The sequence below is a fragment of the Chaetura pelagica genome, unplaced genomic scaffold (genome assembly GCF_000747805.2).
Source record: "Chaetura pelagica isolate M959 unplaced genomic scaffold, ChaPel_1.0 scaffold53, whole genome shotgun sequence".
NCBI lineage: Eukaryota > Metazoa > Chordata > Aves > Apodiformes > Apodidae > Chaetura > Chaetura pelagica.
The window spans coordinates 2,844,066-2,865,457 of NW_009952880.1; the positions used below are offsets into that span (position 1 = coordinate 2,844,066).

Consider the following 21,392-nt stretch of genomic DNA (forward strand, 5'->3'; position numbering starts at 1 on the left):
CTTTCCCTAAAAGATAAATTTGATTTTCATATTCCAGCACCTCTTCAACTGAATACCCTACACATCCTTTCCCAGCACATATTAAAATTTATTTACTCCTGTCTTTATAACTAGTATAGGCAAGCAGCAATTTTATACAGACATGGCTAAAACAATTAAGAAGATAGTTATAATTATTTTATACCTAAGAAGAAAAAAGACCAATTAGAAATAAACTAACTGTGAGGGTTTTCTTTGGGCCACAGAAAGGTGTGTTCATACACTAAAACAGAAATGCAATTTTATTTAATGTTTTTAAGTTCTAACAGAGGCAAAGCCATGCCTTAACCTGAGCATTACTAGTTAATAACATCTAGCTAATGTCAAGCATTGCTGGACTTTCACCTGCAACACATACATTTAGTGAATGAGTATGGACTTGGCCACTACAGGATTACTGGTTTGATTCCTTCACATGACAAGAACAAGAGGGAACACAGAGAGACAGCTGTATGTTGAAGAGGACAAGAAGAAAGTCAAGACTTCAGAGATCTTTTCATGGTAAAACTCTGCTCTTCAGCATCTAAAAAAGGCAGACAAGCTGCAGTGCTTGTAATTCACAGTTAAAAGAACACCTCATTTCCCCCTTCCAACAGTTCCCTACAGCTGCCACCTGTAAGACCACAGTTCAAAGGACCACAAGGGAAAAACAAATGAAAAAAAAAGAAAAACACAGAAAAGGAACCCACACAACTGAAGAGCCGGAGAAGCAAGAAAGAGTGAAAATTGGTTATTGCCTTTTGTTTAAGGAAATTAAGTATCATGATGTTAGACATTCCAAAGTTGGCACGAGATAAACTTCACAGGTTTCTCCCATTACCCAGGCATCCCAAACATGTTACTTAAATTCTTCTATGCATCAGTTTCTTTAACTGTAAACTAGTGATAGTTTACCTCACAGAGAGGTTATGAGGCAATTAACTGATCATAAAGTGTGCCAAGATCCTCAAATGAAAGGTGCTATGCAAGTGCAGGGTATTAATCTCACACTCTAGGTACAAATCATTCTCTTATCCCACCTTCTACCTAGTGTTGGCAGCTTTACAACCATTTAAACTCTCTACTACAAATGTTGGCCAGGTTCCCCACAGCAGACATCTTAGACACAGTGCACTTTTGTGGTTCAGCTACCTATACTTTCCTGCATAAAACAGGGCATTTGGTTCAAGACATCTGCAGCTTCAGGTAGACTGCCCAAATACACAGCCTGCAAGCTGCGTACAGACATGGAGTTTTTGGTTGCAGTAGTAGGAGATCCATGAAACTTCTGTCAGCTGCATCTAACAGATATGTTGCCAGATACTATCTAACTTGCATAAAAGGCTGTAGCTTAAGAGGAGCGAAAGGATCACTTGGTCATCTTTGTAAGTTTAAGTTTAACTTTCAATTGTTTACTTTTTGAAACATGCATTGGGTCTATAACCAGTTTTAACGCTTACACTTAATTCATCAAACTGTTATTTGAAAAAACACATTAGATGAAGATTTCCCTCTAAATTAATAAAACAATCTTAACTTTGGAGCATGAAATAACAGCGGAACATTCACAGTCATGATTCACCAGTGATACGGAACCAGCAGGCGTAGCTAAAAGCACAGTGCAGCAAAGCAACTACACTTTTATCAGCCTGGTCTGCAGGTCAGAGGATCAAGTAGAGAAAAGGTTTCAAAGCAGGAAGTGCAGGGGGAAACGAGCAGCAGTGCAAACAAGGGCAGATCTGCTCTATGTTAACAGGACAAGCTGGGGGAAGGGAAGAGAAAGATCAAGGGAAGAGACCAAAATAGTCGTAAATCAACCGTTAGCCTAATGCCATAATCTGGATGGGAGATGGAAGAAACTTCAGAAAAGAGGTGACAGTAAAAATTAATTTATCATACAGTGATATTCCATACAAAAGACCCAAGAAAAAGCAGAACACTTCAGAAAGCTAAAGAAAATACAGCATTTGCAAAACTCCAGATAGAACAGAAGAACAGCAGTTTGAGTCTGCATGTGTGGATGACATGATGACAACAAAGCTGATTCAAAGACAGCCTGGTGGGACACTAGGAAGAAAATGCAAAACAAACCATGATGATGATCAAAGTTACACAACACTGGCTATATCTACTTTAGGTCTGCATTCACTATAGCTTCTAGTTATGATTTACTAGTATAAACAAAGCCTTTTTCTTTTTTTCTTTTTTTTTCCCTTCCAGCAGCTCAGAAGTGCTTTGCAGTTCCCCAGGACTTACACCAAGGTCCCTTTCCATTATTTTCTTCCAAGTCTCTTGAATATTTTTCCCTTTTCAAGGAGCCAACAGCAATAGTGTTTTATAGATGCTTAGTGCACTGTACACCTTTCTGCTATAGAGAGACAAAAAGAAGCATGCATATACATTTACAGAAATCCTGACTGGAAAAAAGTATTTTGGGAAGAAAAATACCAATGGCACTTCAAATACTTTAATACTTTTTAAATTAAAAGACTGCTGAAGTGTTTAAAAACACCTGATCAATTATGTTACTCATGTCACAACATATTAATTCTATTTCTACATAACAAAAATGGGGTTTTATACTAACTTGTAAGACTTTGAATGGATTACTAGACAAAATACAGTTAACATTAGTAGATAACCTTAGTGAAAGCTTTAGATATTCAACCACATCTACAATTCCCTTAGCACTTTTAGCCATTTCTTGATAAAAGTAGAATGGTGATCTTGTTTTCAACAAGATATGACAGTGATCTTCTGTGAGAGTGGAAGTTGTATTCCTTCATTCCCATAACAGTTTCCTGCAATTTTCAACATGTTAATACAAATTTACAATAAATAATTTGATCAACTAATTTCCATACTTAAACACAGATTTGGCAGAAAAACTTAAAGTACCATTGAAGTTCTGTAACTGTTTTAGATTACTTTTTAAAATAAAAGAGTTAATGGGAATTGTATGGGGTTAATGGGGTCCATCATATTTGAAAAGACTTGGCAGTCTGGCAAAGCTCCCACTGGCTGAAAAAAAGGGAAGCAAAACCATTATTTTTAAAAAGGGAATAAAAGGAAGACCTGGGAAACTACAGGCAATTCAGTCTCACCTCTGTGCCCTGCAAGATCATGGAACAGATCCTTCTGAAGGCTCTGCTAAGGCACATAGAAAACAAAGGGATAATTGGTGACAGCCAGCATGGCTTCACCAAGGGCAAAGCCTGCCTGCCTAATTTGGTGGTCTTTTACAATGGGGTCATGGCATCAGTGGGCAAAGGAAGAGCAACTGATGTCATCTACCTGAACCTGAGCAAAGCCTTTGACACTGGCCCCAAAACATCCTGGTATCAAAACTGGAAAAAATAGGGATTTGATGGATAGACCACTTTTTGAGTAAGGAAGTGCCTGGATGGTCACACTCCAATAGTTGTAATCAACAGCTCGATGTCCAGATGGAGACTTGTGATGAGTGGTGTTCCCTAAGGGCCAGTACTTGTACCAGTGATATTCAACATCTTTGTCAGCAACATGGACAGTGGCAGTGAGTGCACCCTCAGCAAGTTTGTTGACAACACCATAGGGTGTGGTGAGGTCGACACAATGGAGGGGAGGGATGCCATCCACAGGGACCTTGACAGGCTTGAGAGGTGGGCTCATGCAAACTGCATGAACTTCAACAACGCCAAGTGCAAGGTTCTGCACCTGGGTCAGAGCAATCCCAAGTACAAATACAGGTTGGTGGAGAATGGATTGAAAAAAAGAAGCACAACATGAGCTGGCAATGTGTTCTTGCAGCCCAGAAAGCCAATTGTGTCGTGAGTTGCATCAAAACAGACACGGCCAGCAGGCCAAGGGAGGTGATTCTCACCCTCCACTCTGCTCTTGTGAGACCCCACCTGGAGTAATGTTGGACATGCAGCTCCTGGAATGAGTCCAGAGGAGGAGCACGAAGACAATCCGAGGGCTGGAGCACCTCTCCTATGAAAACAGGCTGAAAGAGTTGGGACTTTTCAGCCTGGAGAAGAGAAGGTGCTGGGGAGACTTCATAGCAGCCTTCCAGTATCTAAAAGGGGCCTACAGAAAATATGGAGAGAGACTTTTTGACAAGGGTATGTAGTGAGTGGACAAGGAGTAATGGATTAAAACTTGAAGAGGGGAGATTTACATTAGAAATTAGCAGGAAATTCTTCACTTTTGGGACAGTGAGACACTGGAAAAGGTTGCCCAGGGAAGCTATGGATGCTCACTCCCTAAAAGTGTTCAAGGCCAGGTTGGATGGGGCTCTTGAGCAACCTAGTCTAGTGGGAGATGTCCCTGCGAATGCAGGGGGGTTGGATCTGGATGATCGTTAAGGTCCCTTCCAACTCTAGCCATTCTGTGTTTTTATGATTGTGAGTATACATGGATATTATGCTTTGACACTTGGATACAAAAATTGACCACCACCATTTGCTTTATTTAGGCAATACTTTTTGAACATTAAGCATAGTACCACATTTGAGAGCTGATCCAGATAGACTCATTCTGCAAGATACTTGGAAGTCTCTTAAATACATGGGCTAGATGCAGATAACAACAGGCAGTCACGGATCTATCCCTATGTAACACTTTCCAGTTCACTCATATACAAGCAAGGGCTCAGGTACAGATTTTGCTGGAGCTCCTGCCACAAACCATGTGAATAGGAGCCCTGGCTGCTCAGGACCACGCAACAGCACTGACTGCAAGCAGCCAGAGCCCTCTGCTCACTGCAGAAGCAGAACTAGCAGGCATGAACAGGACTCAGGTCCATACAAGTCAGCTCAGCATCTCCTGTGAATATGTTTGAAGAGCTCTGCTTAAGCTTTGATGAGAATTGAAGGACACAGTGACACAACAATGAGAACTTCTGAAGAGAGGAGATGGAAGTAAGCAAGAAGGGTGTGCATAAAGTGTGTGCATATGACCTGACACTACAAACCTCCTGTTATTTTAACTAAGATCATAGGATTTCTCTGAATGCAAAAAATGTCAACATGAAAACTAATTAAATATTGGTTTAATAATTAAACTTAATTTGTTCTGAAATAGAAAACATGGATTAATGAAGCAGCTGTTTGCATATATCCAAGACATTTTAAATTTTACACTGAAATTCCTAAAAAATATCAAGGAAAAATTGTCTTTTACAGGAAAACAAGTATAAGGCTGCTTTAAGTTTTGAGTGTATTCTGGAAACAAGTAAAAAAAATTAAATATGGGGAGCATTTGCCCTATTTCCCACCCACCCCTACATTCCCCAAATGACACACTAACATCAAATAATTTCCACTGTGTTAAAAGCAGAAAAACTACAACACATACAACTGAGTAAAAATGCCAGACAATTAAAACATTATTTCACCTTTATACTATTCTGAGATATCTGAAGTAAAACATTTGAGATGTTTTCCTGTGAAGTCCAGTTTTGTATTTCCTAACTCTAAATATTTTCAGTGAAAACAAACCACCTTCCCATCAATCCCTTCACAAATGAAAACTTCCACATACGGGTGTGAGGGGGTTTGTGCATGGAAAATATTACTGCACAAGTTGATCACATTACAGATGTTGAAATGCATAGATTTTGCTAATTTAAAGGTCTCTTTCGAATTCAGGATAAATAGGATATCAAAATCACAGCAACAGAGTTGGAAGTAATTTGATAGCTGTTTCCTTCCATTACATATTGTTTGTAGCAAGCGTTTGGGTAATGGATCTTTTAGAGACCCCTCCAGACTTCCTCTCAACATGCCATAGGGTACCACTACCCCTACAATGTTTCTCCTTGTGGCTCACCTAACCCTCCCTTGATAAAAATTAAACCCACTGTTTTTTCTTGCAGCCAACTTGGGCACATTAAAAAAAAAAAAAAAAAAGAAGTTATTCTTTTTCAAAAAACTGTTTCTCAAAGGAGATTTCATCAAATGTTGCTTCAACCCGTGTACTCTGACAAACTCCAAAACACACAAGAGAAACGAAAAAAAATCTCAATTGAGAGCAATCATTGTTATTAAACATTATGTTCTCTTATATACTAAAAAAAAAATTAGAAGAAAATTTATTTTCAGCAGCAGAGCTGAACACCTGATAACCTAAGAAAAAAAAGTAGTATTGTTAGAGGCTGAATAATATGCTTAAGTATCCATGATCACACCAAATACACAGATGCTATCAAACAAGCATTTCTCCTATCTCCTATTTCTCTGCCAATCAGGAAAGCCTCAAAAAGTCATAGCCTAGGAATTTTGTTTACAGTGATGTTTTAATTTCATCCCTGCAAAACTGCATCATAGAATCATTTAAGTTGGAAAAGACCTTTAAAATCATTTAGTCCAATTGTAAATCTAACACTGCCAAGCCCACCATTAAACTATGCCCCTAAGCACCATATCTACCCATCTTTTAAAATCTCCATGGGTAGTGACCAGCCCGCTTCCCTGGGCAGCCTGTTCCAGTGCCTTACAACCCTTTCAGTGAAGAAATTTTTCCTAATATCCAATCTACACCTCCCCTGGCACAACTTGAGGTAATTTCCTGTTGTCCTACGACTTTTACTAGAGGGAAGAGACCTACACCCACCATGCTCCAAACTCCTTCCCGTCAGCCTCTGTTTCTCCAGACTAAACAGCCCCAGTTCCTTGAGCTACTCCTGATAAGCCTAGTTCTCTAGACCCTTCACTAGCTTTGCTGCTTTTCTTTGGAAACATCAAACTTTTACTAAGAGAAAGAATAAAGACATATAGTTCTCATAGTCAAGATGGATCCAACTTTCCTAATTTCTTAGCAAGAACGAGCAGGATCAGAGGTAAGTGGTCCTTCCTTCCTGTTGAAGGGCCACTTAAATATGTTAAGAGAAAGCAAAGGAAAATCATAGAGAGTGTCTGCAGCATAGAGAGGGCAGCACTGGAAACCTAAAACTGGACCAGACTCTGGCTGTGTCAGTGCAATGCCAAGCCGTGCAGGTGGCGCTGCAGCTGTGCTTACTCACCACACTAGCTCCTGAGGGACACAGCAGCAACATGCTGTCCTGTCCTGGTTTAGGATGGCAGACCGGAGTGCGTGTATGCGCAAAGCAAAATGGTGTTATAAATTATTAAAACTATGTGATTGGGCTAAAGGACATAAATCAGAATATCAAAGTATCTACTACACCATAGCCAGCAATTTAAATGCTTCAGCAATTACTTATTAATTGGCCTTTACTAAAAAACAATAACCAAAGCAATAGTTTAAAGCAATACATGAGAACACTCATTTAAAGCTGGCTTAATTATTAAATAGGTACTTACTCTACCTGATGATGGTGGGGTAGCTCCCTTTCAACTTCTGAGGAGTAATCATTTGAGGGGCATCCCCACTCAAGGGGGAGAAAAATACAACACAACTCATGGGAAAAAGTGTGTAAGAATCCCCACAATCAAGAGTAGGACTAAGCTCTTATAGAATAAAATGATTGGCTGTCAGTTATTCATTGCCAAGCCAAGCCTCCTCACCTTTCTCTGGGATCCTTCTAGCTTAGCAAAATACTTCTCACTCATAAAAACAGTCTCTTTATCAGTTTTCTGTTTTTCTCTCTGTCTGGGCCCAGCTTATCCAGAGTGTCTTCCAACGCCAAGGTACTGCATGACCTTCCAACTATCTGGCAGTTGATTTTCACCAGAGAGCACAGAGTAGAGCAAATGTAGTCTTTTTCCATTGAGGCAGAGCATCCAACACACCCACATCCTTACTGATGCCCACCTGGATGTCTCCACCCAAGACGGCAGCATTAGCACCTCCACGTGAACTCCTCTCTCTGCTCCCAGAAAGTGTGAGTTACTAACATTGCTCTCCATGGCATGATGCAGTGTGTCCTATATCCACTGAAAACCATTGACTGTTCTACTTCCAGATCACAGGTGCTTTTGTTCAAAGGTTGTCAAGTTGAACTAGCATCTCTCCCACGCTGATTTCTGATTTTAGTACTACCTTGGCTTTTGCAATCCCTCTTTGTATTGTGTCAGATTAAAATCACAGAGATGACAAAGAACATTGACACTACAAACAGATAACTCTTTAAATAAAGTTGTGATCAAAGCACCAAGTAGCCTAATAAAACCCAGGCGGCTTTAGCTTATCATAGGCCATACTCATTATTTCAAGTGGTCCATTTAATACATTTCCAGGTGACAGCAAAAGGTTTGTTGCCAGTTCTTTCATTTCTGGCTCTGCTTATATATTTGATGCCTTTTGATAAGATGGTCTTATTTTTAAATGATTTTTTTTTTTAAGTTTAAAAATACTTGTTTAAAGAGTTAGGCTTTCTGCCACAGTTGGCAAAACCACATAAATGGATGTGGCTTTGTATTATTCACTATCTACACAAAGCTTAGCTAAATACCAAAAGACTCATGTTTGCCATAGTTTTATGTGGGCCAACGTGCTTGTCCTGGAAAGTACAAAAAAAAAAAAAAAAATTAATGGCAACTTTAAGAGATTTACCCTGCAAGTTTCAATTAAAAACAGTCAACATTTTAAACTACTTTTGAAAGTCCTTACATTTAAAATGAGTGTAAGCTCTGACAACAAGGATACAAAAAATATTTTACTTTTATTCTTAATGTTAACTTTGTACTTTATGCATCCAAATACATAAATTAATTTTTCACCTTGAAACATCATTTTAAGAAAAGTGACTTTGGAGTTTCAGTTTAAAAAAATCACAGAATAGAGTATGTGAATAACAGGAACCCATTTTCAAATGTAATTTTAAAAAGTAAAACCAAGAGCTAAACTTTCTACATTTGAGGACAGACAGACTTTGTTTTTAATTCTACACCACTGCATCAAAGCAGAATTTTACAAGGAACTCTCTCATCCCTCAACCTGCCATTCATTATTTCAAGTAGTATCTTGCTTTCCCTCCCATTCCAAGCACATTTTAATTTCTGACCCACTATTTCAATTCCTTTTCAAACAAAGGAGGGGATGAAATTTTTGCATGGAAACCAGGTTTAGAAGTCTATGAATTTTAAAATGTTATGTCTTTTAGGCTTCCAAATCCCCATCAGTCTTTCATTTGTAACTGAAATTTCAGTTTCCAAATTAGCCAGGTAGAAATGCCAATATTCCACTGAAGGTCATTAAGACCTGGACACCTAAACTGCTGTGCTGTTTCTAAAAATGCTTGAGCAAGTATGTGTTTGTACAACGTTTAGGACAACCAGAGCCTGCTGACACCCCTGGGCACAAGCACAGCTAAGCATAAACCATGCTGCTCTTCCTAGTTTGAGAGCCACACAGCTTTAAGGATTGGAGCATTAACCCTCTTCCAATTTATATCTAAACATTTCTTATTCCCACTCTTCATTTTCTCAGCATTCCTCTTGTCTTCAGCACTCGATGCCTATTAATAGGAAACCAACACTATATGCATCCAATTCTAGTTTCTGTAAATTGATCAGTCCTCAGCTGTCCTTTCATCAAATAACACACCACCCAATGATTTTCCACACTGTACCATTCTTACAAGTCCATGACCAACAAAAAAACAACAACAAAAAATTCCTGGGAGACATTTCATCCCTATTTTTTTTTTGCTTTGAAATTATTCTTCCTATTCCTGAGGAGAATCGCCATGTTCAGTCCAGTTCCTGAATACTTGGTGCTGCAACCTTGACTTTCTTGTACATGATGGGAGCTACACATCTACAGAGCAACACATCAAGTTTAGAAAATCATCCTCAGTAGAATTAAAATAATAATTCTAAAAAACCTGCCCTTGTAGCTTTAGTAACTTCTTGTAGCACTCAGGAATATGTTTTTTAACTAGAAGAACTTCTTGGTTCAGAGGGCAAAGACCTTCAGAATTTCCTGAGGGTAAGACCTCCATTTTTAAGAGTGCTTGTTGTTCCCCTGTGTGAGAAAGGCTTTCGAGCCTCAGTGTGTACCAGGAGTGGCACCCAGTGTCCAAACTGCATCCTTACAACAGCATCTTCAACTCCCTTCTAAAACGGTCTTCCCTCATTCCTTTCTCCCAGGCTGCCGCCACAGAAAATCAGCAGCTCTAGGCTTAAACTGTATGTCTCATAAAGTATCCTTTAAGTAAATCAGTTTATATAAAGCTTTGCCAAACTGTTGTAATCAACAGTGCATGAGATTAATTAAATTTTCAACTATTTAAAGTGGAGAAAAACTATGAAGCCTGATAATATTCTCCAATTAAGTGATAGAGCTACATATTTAGACTCTGAATGAAATCAACATTTGCGTAGACTACGGTCTTTCAACTGTACTCAACAACTGATTTAAGAGCCACAAGTGAATTTATTCCCCATCACTGGTACTGCTTTAATAGCCCAAACATGCTTTGTTAGAGCAGAACCAAAAATCACTTTAAGAATTAGGGAAAAAAAAACCTTATTCTCATGTTTTGCAGCTACACGGGATTTTCAAGATCATCTATTGTATTTGGCTAAGACAACAGTAAAAATGAGAGTAACAAATCTAGCAAATAAAGTTCTTTTGTTTCCTCTCAAAATTGATCAGAGGGATAAGACTTTGATTTAAAAAAAGATTGAACACCCAGGGTAAACTATAAAGACAGGAAAGCCGCCCCCAACCTGTTGCAAAAGCTCCAATTTCTGTTTTTTGTTTCTTTCATATCTCAAATAGTTCATAGCTGCACAAACTGGGTTAAGGTAAAAGCATTTAATTATTAGAGTAATTATCTGAAAGCATGAAATAGCTATTACTCTATCAATAAGTAAAATCACAGCATGGAGCAATACAAGCTGCTAAAAAAACAAAAACAAATCCACACAAAGAAAACAAAACAAACAAAAAAACCCCACCAAACTAAAAAAAAAATAAAAATTAAAAAGAAGAAAGAAAACACAAACTAACCAAACAAAAGCAAACAAACAAAACCACTCCAAAACCGGAACATGCTGGGCAAGGGGAGGGAATCTATATCCATCCTCATGTCAAAGTCAAACTGCAAATATCCCTTCCAGTAATTCTGCCACACTTCAGCTGGTCATTTTTCTTAGTTCACCAACATCAAAACTAAAAATCCACCATAACCTTTTGTCCCTCAAAAATGCAGTTTAATGCTGCCTATTTTACTATCTGCTTTGCATGTGCTTGTTTGAGGAACATGAAATGTACCTCTTCAGGAGCCAGATGCCTTACAACTGAGTGACATTCTGAGTTCATGAGAATATAAAAGATTCGATCTCAGTTATACTGCAAAACTCTCTGAACCAGCTTTTCTTTCTAAAGCAAAGGCACAAAACTGGCACAACTTAGCAGTTTACCAACAACTGTAAAATGCTGATGTTCAGTGCCTGTAATGCCTCCCTAACTTACCCCTTTAATTTCTCTGCTGCATAAATGCACACTATAAAACTATCAAGATATACCACACAGATTAGGTTTATATATATATATACACACACACACACAAATAAATGTGTATTTCTATATATATATATTCACATTCGTATACATACATAAATATTGAATAGGGTTGTTCAAGTCTTGTTGAATTATTTCCCTGTTAAGATTTATTTTGCTTCGATGAGACTTCCACTTGCAAAAACATGCACACATTGCACAGCAAATATATCTCTGTTAGGTGCCTAATATGGCCAGGGAAACCATTTTGATTATTCTGTGCCCGCTTATGCATTGTCCTACAAAACAATAAGATAGAACAGCAAGAAACTAGCAATTAAGAGAGTCTGAACGCACATCGGGAATCACTAAAATCCACACTAGCCAAGTCAGGAACAATATGACTGATGAATAGGCCATATTATATTAAGATTGTTAGCAAGTGTTAAAAAATTATCCTTAGCAGATGTCCCTTATGACCTAAATATATCACACAAAGAACATGCCTGTCCTGTTTTCTAAAAACGTTTTAAGAAATCTTTCCATTTCTATTATTGACTAAAACTCTACAGTGCTGCATATCGGCTAAAGTACGTGCGTCAAGGATTTATCACACTAAACCTACAAAAGCATACAAGTATTTTACCAAAGAATAAACAATTTATTTTAATGTGTATGTTTCTACTGCAGGAATTTATGCTAAACTGAAGCATGTAATCCAATAAAAGAAATCAAACTGTATTCAGCAAACAGCTAAACAAAAGCTGCATACTACAGCAACTTCTCAACCAACACACCACAAACCAAAATAGAGCAAATGTCTTGAAGTTAGACAAATGAGAACAACTTCATCTGCAATAAATACATTTTGTAGATACAGTAAATAAGAAACTACATAAACTTAACCTACTATACACTATTACATCCGCAGCTATGCACACCCTGTTTGTTTTCAGCAGAGTTTTAAAGAAGCTCTTATTTCCTTAAATGTTGCCATTATTAAGATTCTATACACTAGCTCACCAAATTACACAAAAATGCAAGATTTGCTCAGTTTGAGCTTTTACAGTTTCTCCATAAGTTTCTGACTGCACCTCTGGTTTTAAAAACACAGTAATCATAAACAAATAATGCTAAAATATAGGCCTAAACTTAAGTTCTGCTAAGGATTTTTCTCTTTTCTATCAAAGAGTAGCATTTATCTGGAAAATCTTTTCAGTTTAGTAATCTTTGTGAATCAATTTCTTATCCCTTCAACTCCACTGCTGCAGTAGGTTTCCTGTTAGCAAAATGGATTTCAACATTTTTCCTCAAATATTCAATTCAATATTCAGTACTGAACCTTGGGCCAGTAATACAACTCTGTCTTTCCACCTACAAAATAAACACTATAAACAAAAAAGGTACAACTTGTTCTCTACAGCTTGAGTATATATAACTTTCTTCTAGAAGAGAAAAATGCTACATAATTTTCCCAGATTATGCAGCTGAAAGATCCATAAAACATTGTGGAACAAGAAACAAGAACTTAGTTTTTTAATTTACTACTACTACTTATTTCAATAATTTCAATTATTTTCCACTCAGATGTATTGATTTGCATTGTTTTTCAATAGATCTAAAGTAATTTCCTTCATTTTGGCTCTCAAAATAAAATATTAGCATGTGGGATTTGTTCATTTTGCCATGCTTTTCTTCAGTTCCCTCAAGTTTATTGCAGCATTCTTCAGGGAAGGAAATGTCTAAATACTTGCATTAGCTAAAAAGGAAAGGAGGGGGAATGGAAAGAGGTAATAAGAATGTGTTAAGAGAGCACTCTCTTCCTCTTGGTCCAGTCACATGGGAAGAAGCGTTAGCGCAAGAGCAAATGCATGTAGAGTCAAAATATCTGACCAAACCTACAAGGAAACACAGGGACGACAAGCAATCAGGTCTCTTAGAAAAGGACATGATATAGGATCCCGATCAAAGCAAAACACACAAAAAGCACAGTGATCAATCTAGGCAGACCAATGGAAATGTCCACTCCTGCAGAGCACTGTCTAAGACTGAAGACTCATAAACAAGGATCAAAATGTAGAAAGCTTTTACCAGAATTGACAACAGCATCTTTACATGAAGTCCTACTTCCTCCAAAAATAAAGGCAGCTTAAAGCTTCTACTTTTCTAACCCTTAGGTACCCAAGGCAGCACCTACCTCAGTTGGGTACAACGAAAACAAGGATCTCCTAGGATGTCTGTTATATGTTCTAGCAATTGCCTGAAAGAAATTCTCTTTCCTTAAAATACAAATGGTTATATACAGACTTTTTTCCTGAACTGGGGTACTGCAAAATTCAATGCTCAGTAAATGATAGAGTACCTCGGGGGGTGGGGGCATAGGGGGGGAGCCAGCAGCTTCACCTTTGCTATGTGTTTGCAGTATCATTTCATAAACTAATCTGTAGCAGAACAGCTAAAAAAATTACTTGGGAGTCTGCTTTTAGTAGAAATTAGTACATTAGATATTGTTTACCATAACATTTCCACAAGTTAATGATAAAACATAAAAACGAGGTCATTTGCATCTGTGTCATTTAAAGTGTGGAGGAATATAAAATATTTTCTTAATTCAGAGTTCTTGCATATTCTCAAAACTGAATAAATAATATATTAAATTAATGTGTAAAAATAAAAAACCCTTCATATTCTTTGTGATTAATCAAAAATTGTTTTAAAGTTTCAAGAACTCAGGGTAAATAATCTGTACTTTTTCTCCCTCCTAATAAACACTTAGTTGTCAAATTACTATCACAATGTATAACATAAACATAAAATTCACAGACTGATGCCTGAAACCAAAGAGCAGATATGAAACATCTGAATATTCTGTTATTATTTAATTGGTTATCCTCTCCTGTGCATTTTAATGTCTTTAGTCATAGCTGAACTGATTATATTTAGTAAGAAAAATCAAATTCATAATAGCTCACTTGTAGTATTTTACCTAAATTTCAGAAAAAAAAATAATTTGGGCTTTCATATTGCTGTTTACACAAACATTAATGAGTTTCTGCAAGTGTTACAATGTGAAATATCCATCTAGTAAACTAAATTATCACATATCATTATTATAAATAAAGAATACAGTTAATATACAAAATATCAAGTATAAATCTCCTGGCTTCAAGTTCAAAACTTGCATATAGTGAAATGGCTGAATGCAAAACTGAGTTGGATACACTCTTCGAGCTTGTTCTAATGCTGCTAAAAGAGAGTGAAATACAGCAAAACACCTCTCACTTAAAACAGATGCTTCTCTAACTTCATTTCAAGGACTATTAAGTGATGATTGTTAAGCATAATTTTCTGTCAAGTTCAGCACAAAAATTTATTTAGATGTTAATATCCATTGCAATCCTGGATTACTTAAAAGAAAAAAAATCAATGACTGAGTTTTTTCAAAATCTAGGCAACCATGAGGTTTTTAGGTTTAAAATTAAAGAAAAAATGCTATTAAATTTGTTCTCCTAAAAAAAAAAAAAAAAAAAAAAAATACAGCATTTTTGTGTTTAAAAGCAAATACTACTAATTTCTTTCACAGCAAAATCTTAATGGAACTGGATTTAAATAAAACTTTGATATGACTGGTGCTTAAAGAAGCAAAATTATTTCTCTCTTTTGATTCAAAATTAAGATGCTGAACAAGAGGATTTACCTGCCACTTTAAAGCATTGCCTCTACAATAAAATATCAACTTGAAAATCCAGAAATGCAACAAAAAAAAGCATCTCAGACATTTTAGGCAATGCATGTCAGAAAAGAAACAGCTTATATGCAGTTTTTAAGTCGACACAGTCTGGCAGTATAAACCTACTTAAATAAGCTGTCTAATAAGATCCATTACAAGTGTATCTCCATTTTCTTAGTTACTTGTGGTATAATCGGGAAGTGAAGAAGAGAACCTGCAAAACAAGAAAGCTCCTGTTCTGCTCTTAGGATAAATATACACACAAAAAAGTCTCTAAATCAAATTCCGCCAAACCCTACAGTTCCTTACAACACACAGCACTGGCTGTTTTCAGAAACAAACTAAACAAAACACATTGAGTCAGTACAGCTCTACTCAATGCACTTTGTAACATTTTCAGAATTCATCTGTATAAAAGATGACCTGAACCTTATCAGATGAAAACGATTTTTCTCCCCTCTCTGCCCGGAAGCCCCAGGTTTCCAGGCTCGGCAGCAGCCCGGCCCGCGGCCGGTGAGCTGGGTACGAGTGCCCTCTAATGGGGGCTCTGCCGAGACCGCCGGCTGCCGCGCTGCCTGCCGCCCACCGCCTGGCTTAGACGAGCTTGAAAATGGAGGTGAGGATACACACTTCCCCTCTTCACATTCCTCTGTTATATTAAAGATAATCAGATACAGACAAGTCCACGTATCAGCGCACAGAAGGCACTTCAGACTGTGCCCCGAGAAGCAGCCTTTCATCTGAATTTCTTCTTTGCCCAATAAAGGCAAAACCCTCCACAGAGATGCTATCTCGACAGAGGTAACTCTGCACAGTATAAAAACTTAGGCAAAACAGTTACCATGCTGCATGCCTGCTACTCCACTGAACCATTACAGTTATGCAAACAGTGTCGAGTACTGGTTTCCTTTCAGGAAACAAAGAACTCGCATTAGTGACAGGTAAGCACAAAATAACTCAGCTGTGATAAGCAGCTTTATTAAAGAACCCTGATTATGTGATATATCTTATTACATTACAACTAAGCACATCTAATAATCAAACTCTCAGTTGATCAGCATACTCCAGTATCAGTTTTGGCAACTCACAAAAAAACCCTAAAATATGGAAGGCTACATGAGACTGTTTTGAGAGTTAAACAACTGATCATCTGTCATAATACTGAGAATCTCTCATATAAATTAATCCTTACCAAGTCTAGGGACTATTTCACTAATTCTTTACACCCAACTGATAAAGAAAAAACCTAACTTAAAATTCAATATCATTTTTACATAGAGCAGTAAGTGAAACTTCATAAATACACACACAAACCTGATGGGCTATTGCCAGCACTTAGTAATTGAAAAGTCAACATTTACAGAGTATAGCTTTCTTCCCAAACTACTATAGGAACATCTGAAAAACATGGTTGAGGAATTCAGATAAATGGACTACAACTGTAACTAGAACCTAGGTTAGGATTTAGGAGCTTTTGGGTTATCTGTTCTTGTCCTTAGTGAAATAAAACTTTAATTTCATATAACTTTATTTCTGCATTTCATAAACATTCCATTTTCTTAAAATAAAATATGCATTACCTACTGCAATTTTTGTCAACTGTTACACTGAAAGAGAATAAACAATGGGAAAAAAAAAAACCCACACCATAAAATCTGTCAGCTAAAATTGCACCTGCCTATTCAGAGCAAAGTTACAGCACACTCAAATTCTGTCCTGCAACAACACAAGAGAATAAAAGACATGCCTCCAGCTATAAACCTCTGAGTTAGAATACCAGCAGATTTAAAATGGGAATAACCAGAAGCTGTTTTCACAAGAAAAATTGAAAATATTTAATCTTGCCAGAAGTCGTTACAGAAAGGAGATGAATCGACACAGCTAGGGACCTGTGATTTAATGGCATGAGGACTTCTACACCAATAGTAGCAAAAGAATTCAACCTTCAGAGTCCATTTGTTTTCTACATGGAGATTCTGGTTTAACCATACAGGGGTTTCAAGCACCTGAGGGGTTCACGCTACCTTTCCAGTTGCACTCACAAGGCTGTTTGTGGAATTACACTATTCACTTACAAAAAGAAAAAAACGTAACTTTAAGAGACAGGAGCATTTTTTAGTAAGATGCTTTTTCAAACCCAAAACAGTCCACCAGACACCACTGCACCTATGCACTGAGAAACAGGATGCTGGAAAGCATAAGGACTCCAGTGAGTTCAGTATTGACTGTAATGTCAAACCAGCGTAGCAGACCACAGGCTTTTCACTTCAAGAAATACAATCTAAAGAACAAGTCTTCCAACAATAAAATAGGAGGGGCCTAAACACAGCCAACATTCACTCCATTCTCACAGCAGCAGGCAACAGTTCAAATGCACACATTCGGTCAATTGCTTTATCTTAAATTAACTTTTCTAAGCATGTTCCTTTTAGCTGGTTGAAGCCCTCTGTTTCTGCAAGGATTGTACTAGCAGTACTGGAGGCAAGGCTCAATAGCCTGAACTGCTCCTACCCCCAGCCAATTAAAACCAAGAAAAATACTATATAGGAGCCATGACGTGTTTGTTTTTACGCAACTGCATTCATTTGAGGCAAAACAGAAACCCGAAGCAAAGAAATTGGTGAGCATTTTTGTGGAAATGTTGCACCACATTATTTCTAGTTTCTGACTAGTGATTCAACTAAGAACAACATGCATCACAGAAAAACAAAGGTATTATGATCTTTAAGCACCTAGATACCCCTAACCTGAAACTGAAAACCAAAATTAACCTCCTCAGGTAAGAAAGAAAAAATCATGTTGGGGGAGGGGAGCATGAAAAGGCAGCAACATCACCTTTTCTTCTGTCACAACTCAGAAGGAATCTAATGAAAACTCTGCATAGTTATGAAAGAATAGAAAGTTACAGCCTTCTAGAACTTATTTTGATGTATAATTACATAACTGTCTCAAAGTTTCTATTGGCACAATTACCACAGCATTTATTATCTCAATTTTGTAAGCTAAGTACTAAAATACACCAGGTACATTTCAAAATGTTTCAAATGTTTTAAAATACCTTATCAAAATAATGTCTCACAAGATCTATAATGAATCATAAGACACATACTACATTTTCAACTGTTACTTTCCATGAAAGGAATATAAATTCCCTATAAACAGGGAGAAGAGCTACTCAATTAATAGCACTGAACATAAAAAACAATGAAGTACAAAGGACTGAACTTAACATGTCACTTAGAGGCATGGTTTATAGTCAAGAATAATGCATCTACTTCTGAGGAAAAAAATACACCTCATACATTATACCTTTTTTGTAAACCTTAACAGAAAAGAAGGCAAAACTATGTTCAGGTAAGAGCTTGGAAGCGTCCTAAAGAGAAAGTAATCCTCAGAAAACCACCCTCACAAAGACAAGCTCGGGTACTGCATCATTTCACAGAAGTGCATAAGCCAAAAATGCTTACAGCAGAAATCTGAAGTGAATCCATCACGTGGAGGACAGGGGGGAGCACAGGAATAGGGCTTATGTGTGTACATAACTGAAAGTACCTTCTTAAAATTAAAGATCTGTGTTTTGAGAAATAAATGTAATGCCTATGAGGATCTAAGTGCAGCAGTAATAAGGAAACACAGTTACTTGAAAAGTAAGTGCCTGAACAAGTCCAGAGCACAGCCCCAAAAGATCAAACATTCATGTTGAAGCATCTTCTGCTGAAGACTCAAAATACCTGTTCTGCAGTTTTCCTCCATTAGTTCACACATAATCAACTAAACTTTCACGTATGTATTTCTAAAACATAAGTTTCTATTTCTTCCAACGCCTCCAAAAATCTCATGTTGTAGCACACCATTCTAAGTGTTTAAGACTTGCCTTACAGGAAGATCTTACCAAAAAATTACACTTTGTAAAAAAGAACTGTAGGAAGACAACACTGCAGGAGAAACTTTCTAAGATGAAAAACACCTGTGGATTCATAAATGGTAGACAATCCTTCCAGATTTGCAATAAAAATTACTCATAGCTCAAAAAAGCCTCTCATGTTTTCTGTAGTTTCTAGAGTATTTCGATTTAAACTGCACTAAAAAAAAATTTTTTGCACTAAAATAAGAATTCTCAGAATCAAAAATTTCATCTTTGAAGGACTTTTGTTGCAGGAAATAGTCAATATGCATTATCTCTGGCATTAGCAGCAAGAGACAAAATGGCACCATAACAAAAGCATATCTACACATATCTGAAGAAATATGGTTGTCACTAAGGAGTTAGAAATACATTTTACTCATTCTTAAATGTCATGCATACCTATTTTAAGTTCAAATTAAGGATATTTTATTAGCACCCTCAAAAATGTGTTTTATATTAGATTTGATCCGTTTAAAGAAGGAAAACATTAACTTAAATGTCTCTTGCCAATTATCCAAGAGTTTGTTTGCTCAAGTATCACCCTCCTGTACATAAGCTCAATACTCCTAACAATGATCACCTCAAGACCACATGGGAAATGAGTATTTTTCAGGGAACCTGTTCCTAGAATTCTCCAAAATTATACAGAATAAATTATTTGTTAGTGTATGAATTCAATTCTCAGCACAGGAGATTAGGAGTTTGCCAAGAGACAAACACACCACGGTTGCTCCCTGACTCAAGCACCACATTAATTTAAGACAATAAGGATTCTCTTGTGTCTTCCTTTTTTTTTTTTCCATATAGCAAACTGTCTAATTCCATGATAGAAGCAATGAACAGCTGAGAAACCTTTACCAGGTTCCAAAGAATTCTCAATATTATCTCTGTTTTAAAGGCAGTCTAAGACTCTTTTGCAATAAGATAAAATATTAATTTAATAATATTAACCTCATTAGAAGACTGAGCAGTTTATACTAATCTCACTCTTACTGAATTATCAAAACTAGATATAATCAAGCTTCCAACAGCAGCTACTTTGAGTTAAACTGTCTTTCTTAATATCCTAACAAAGAAGCATTTCTACTAGTGTTATTAAATACACACATATATATCTATTACCCATATTAGAATTGTAAGCCTTTTGGGTCTATTTTATAAATTTTATACTGTTCTGGGTCAAGCCTATGATGTTGATGTACAAGGGCAATAACAAAACATTACAAGGACCAGTAAGGAAATACTAAGAAAGAGAGAAACCACTGATGCTACTTCTAGGTCACTTGGAAAAAGCAAGAATATCATCCAGATTTCAAGTTAACCATTGGCTCTTTAATTCAGAAAGCTCTGCTCTGCAGGCTTCCCAGGAGTACTTAACACATAAATAAATAAATCCACAGAGGTAATCTATATGCCTGAATACATGTACAGGTATATGTTCAGACATATATTCATGGACAGCCATTTTCATAAAAAGCTTTAGATTCTATATGAATTATAGACTGGAAACTTATGGAACTTCCTGTTGTGAACTATCTTACTCTAAAACAAGTGTGTCCACATAATGCAGTTTTTAATCCCTATATCCCTCCTTATATAGATAATATTTCAGTTGGATATGCAGCATGTTCAATTACGTGTAACCAACTGATACCTTGAGTCTAATAAAAACACTCTCTGACCCTCCAAACAAGCTTCTGGTGACTGGGGAAAAAAAATAAATAATTATTTTTTTTTTAACATATTGATTATTTTTATTTAAGTTTTGCAAAACTGTAACCATTACCTTCATCAAAATCTGCATCATCTTCTGTATGCTGGGGGAAAGGGAAGCAATTTGTGATTTCAAGTCTGTCATCCACCACAAGACCCAGCAGCACTCCCTGGACCACTTCATTCCCTTGTCCTTCTTCCTGGTAATGTTTAATGATCTTTAACACAACCTACAACATAAAAAACAAGAAAGCCATATTATGCAGTGTTGGTTTTTTTCTTCAAACTATATATTTGGAATTTTTAAACAGTCGAAGTGTTTCATAAATTAGAGCTGCAAACCAAATGCACTACTGGCTTTTAAACACCAGCAATTTTTATACAGGTTAAAGTACTGGAGATCACCTTAATATTACAGAATAATAAAAAAGATCAGTAAATGAATGGTCAAAAATGCATTGTTAAATCGATTTTCTGAAACATTCTTCTAAAATAAAATGTTGACATTTTTTATTTTACCTTGTGCTCTAAGTGTTAAAAGCTATCTTGCAGCTCCCTCCTGAGGGAAACATTGCACAAGAAACTACTGAAACACCTTCAAAGTAACTGCAGAAGGTAAAATACATCAAATTT

The 21,392-nt window shown here is 36.8% G+C and overlaps 1 protein-coding gene across 1 annotated transcript in view; it reads right to left on the reverse strand.

The window, feature by feature from the left end:
- The window catches only part of EIF3H (eukaryotic translation initiation factor 3, subunit H), a 90,579-nt gene that overhangs the window by 47,262 nt on the left and 21,925 nt on the right, over positions 1–21,392 (reverse strand). The window contains exon 3 of the mRNA XM_009995365.1: positions 20,833–20,989. Coding sequence (XP_009993667.1) covers positions 20,833–20,989 — 157 coding nt within the window. The remainder of the gene's footprint in view (positions 1–20,832; positions 20,990–21,392) is intronic.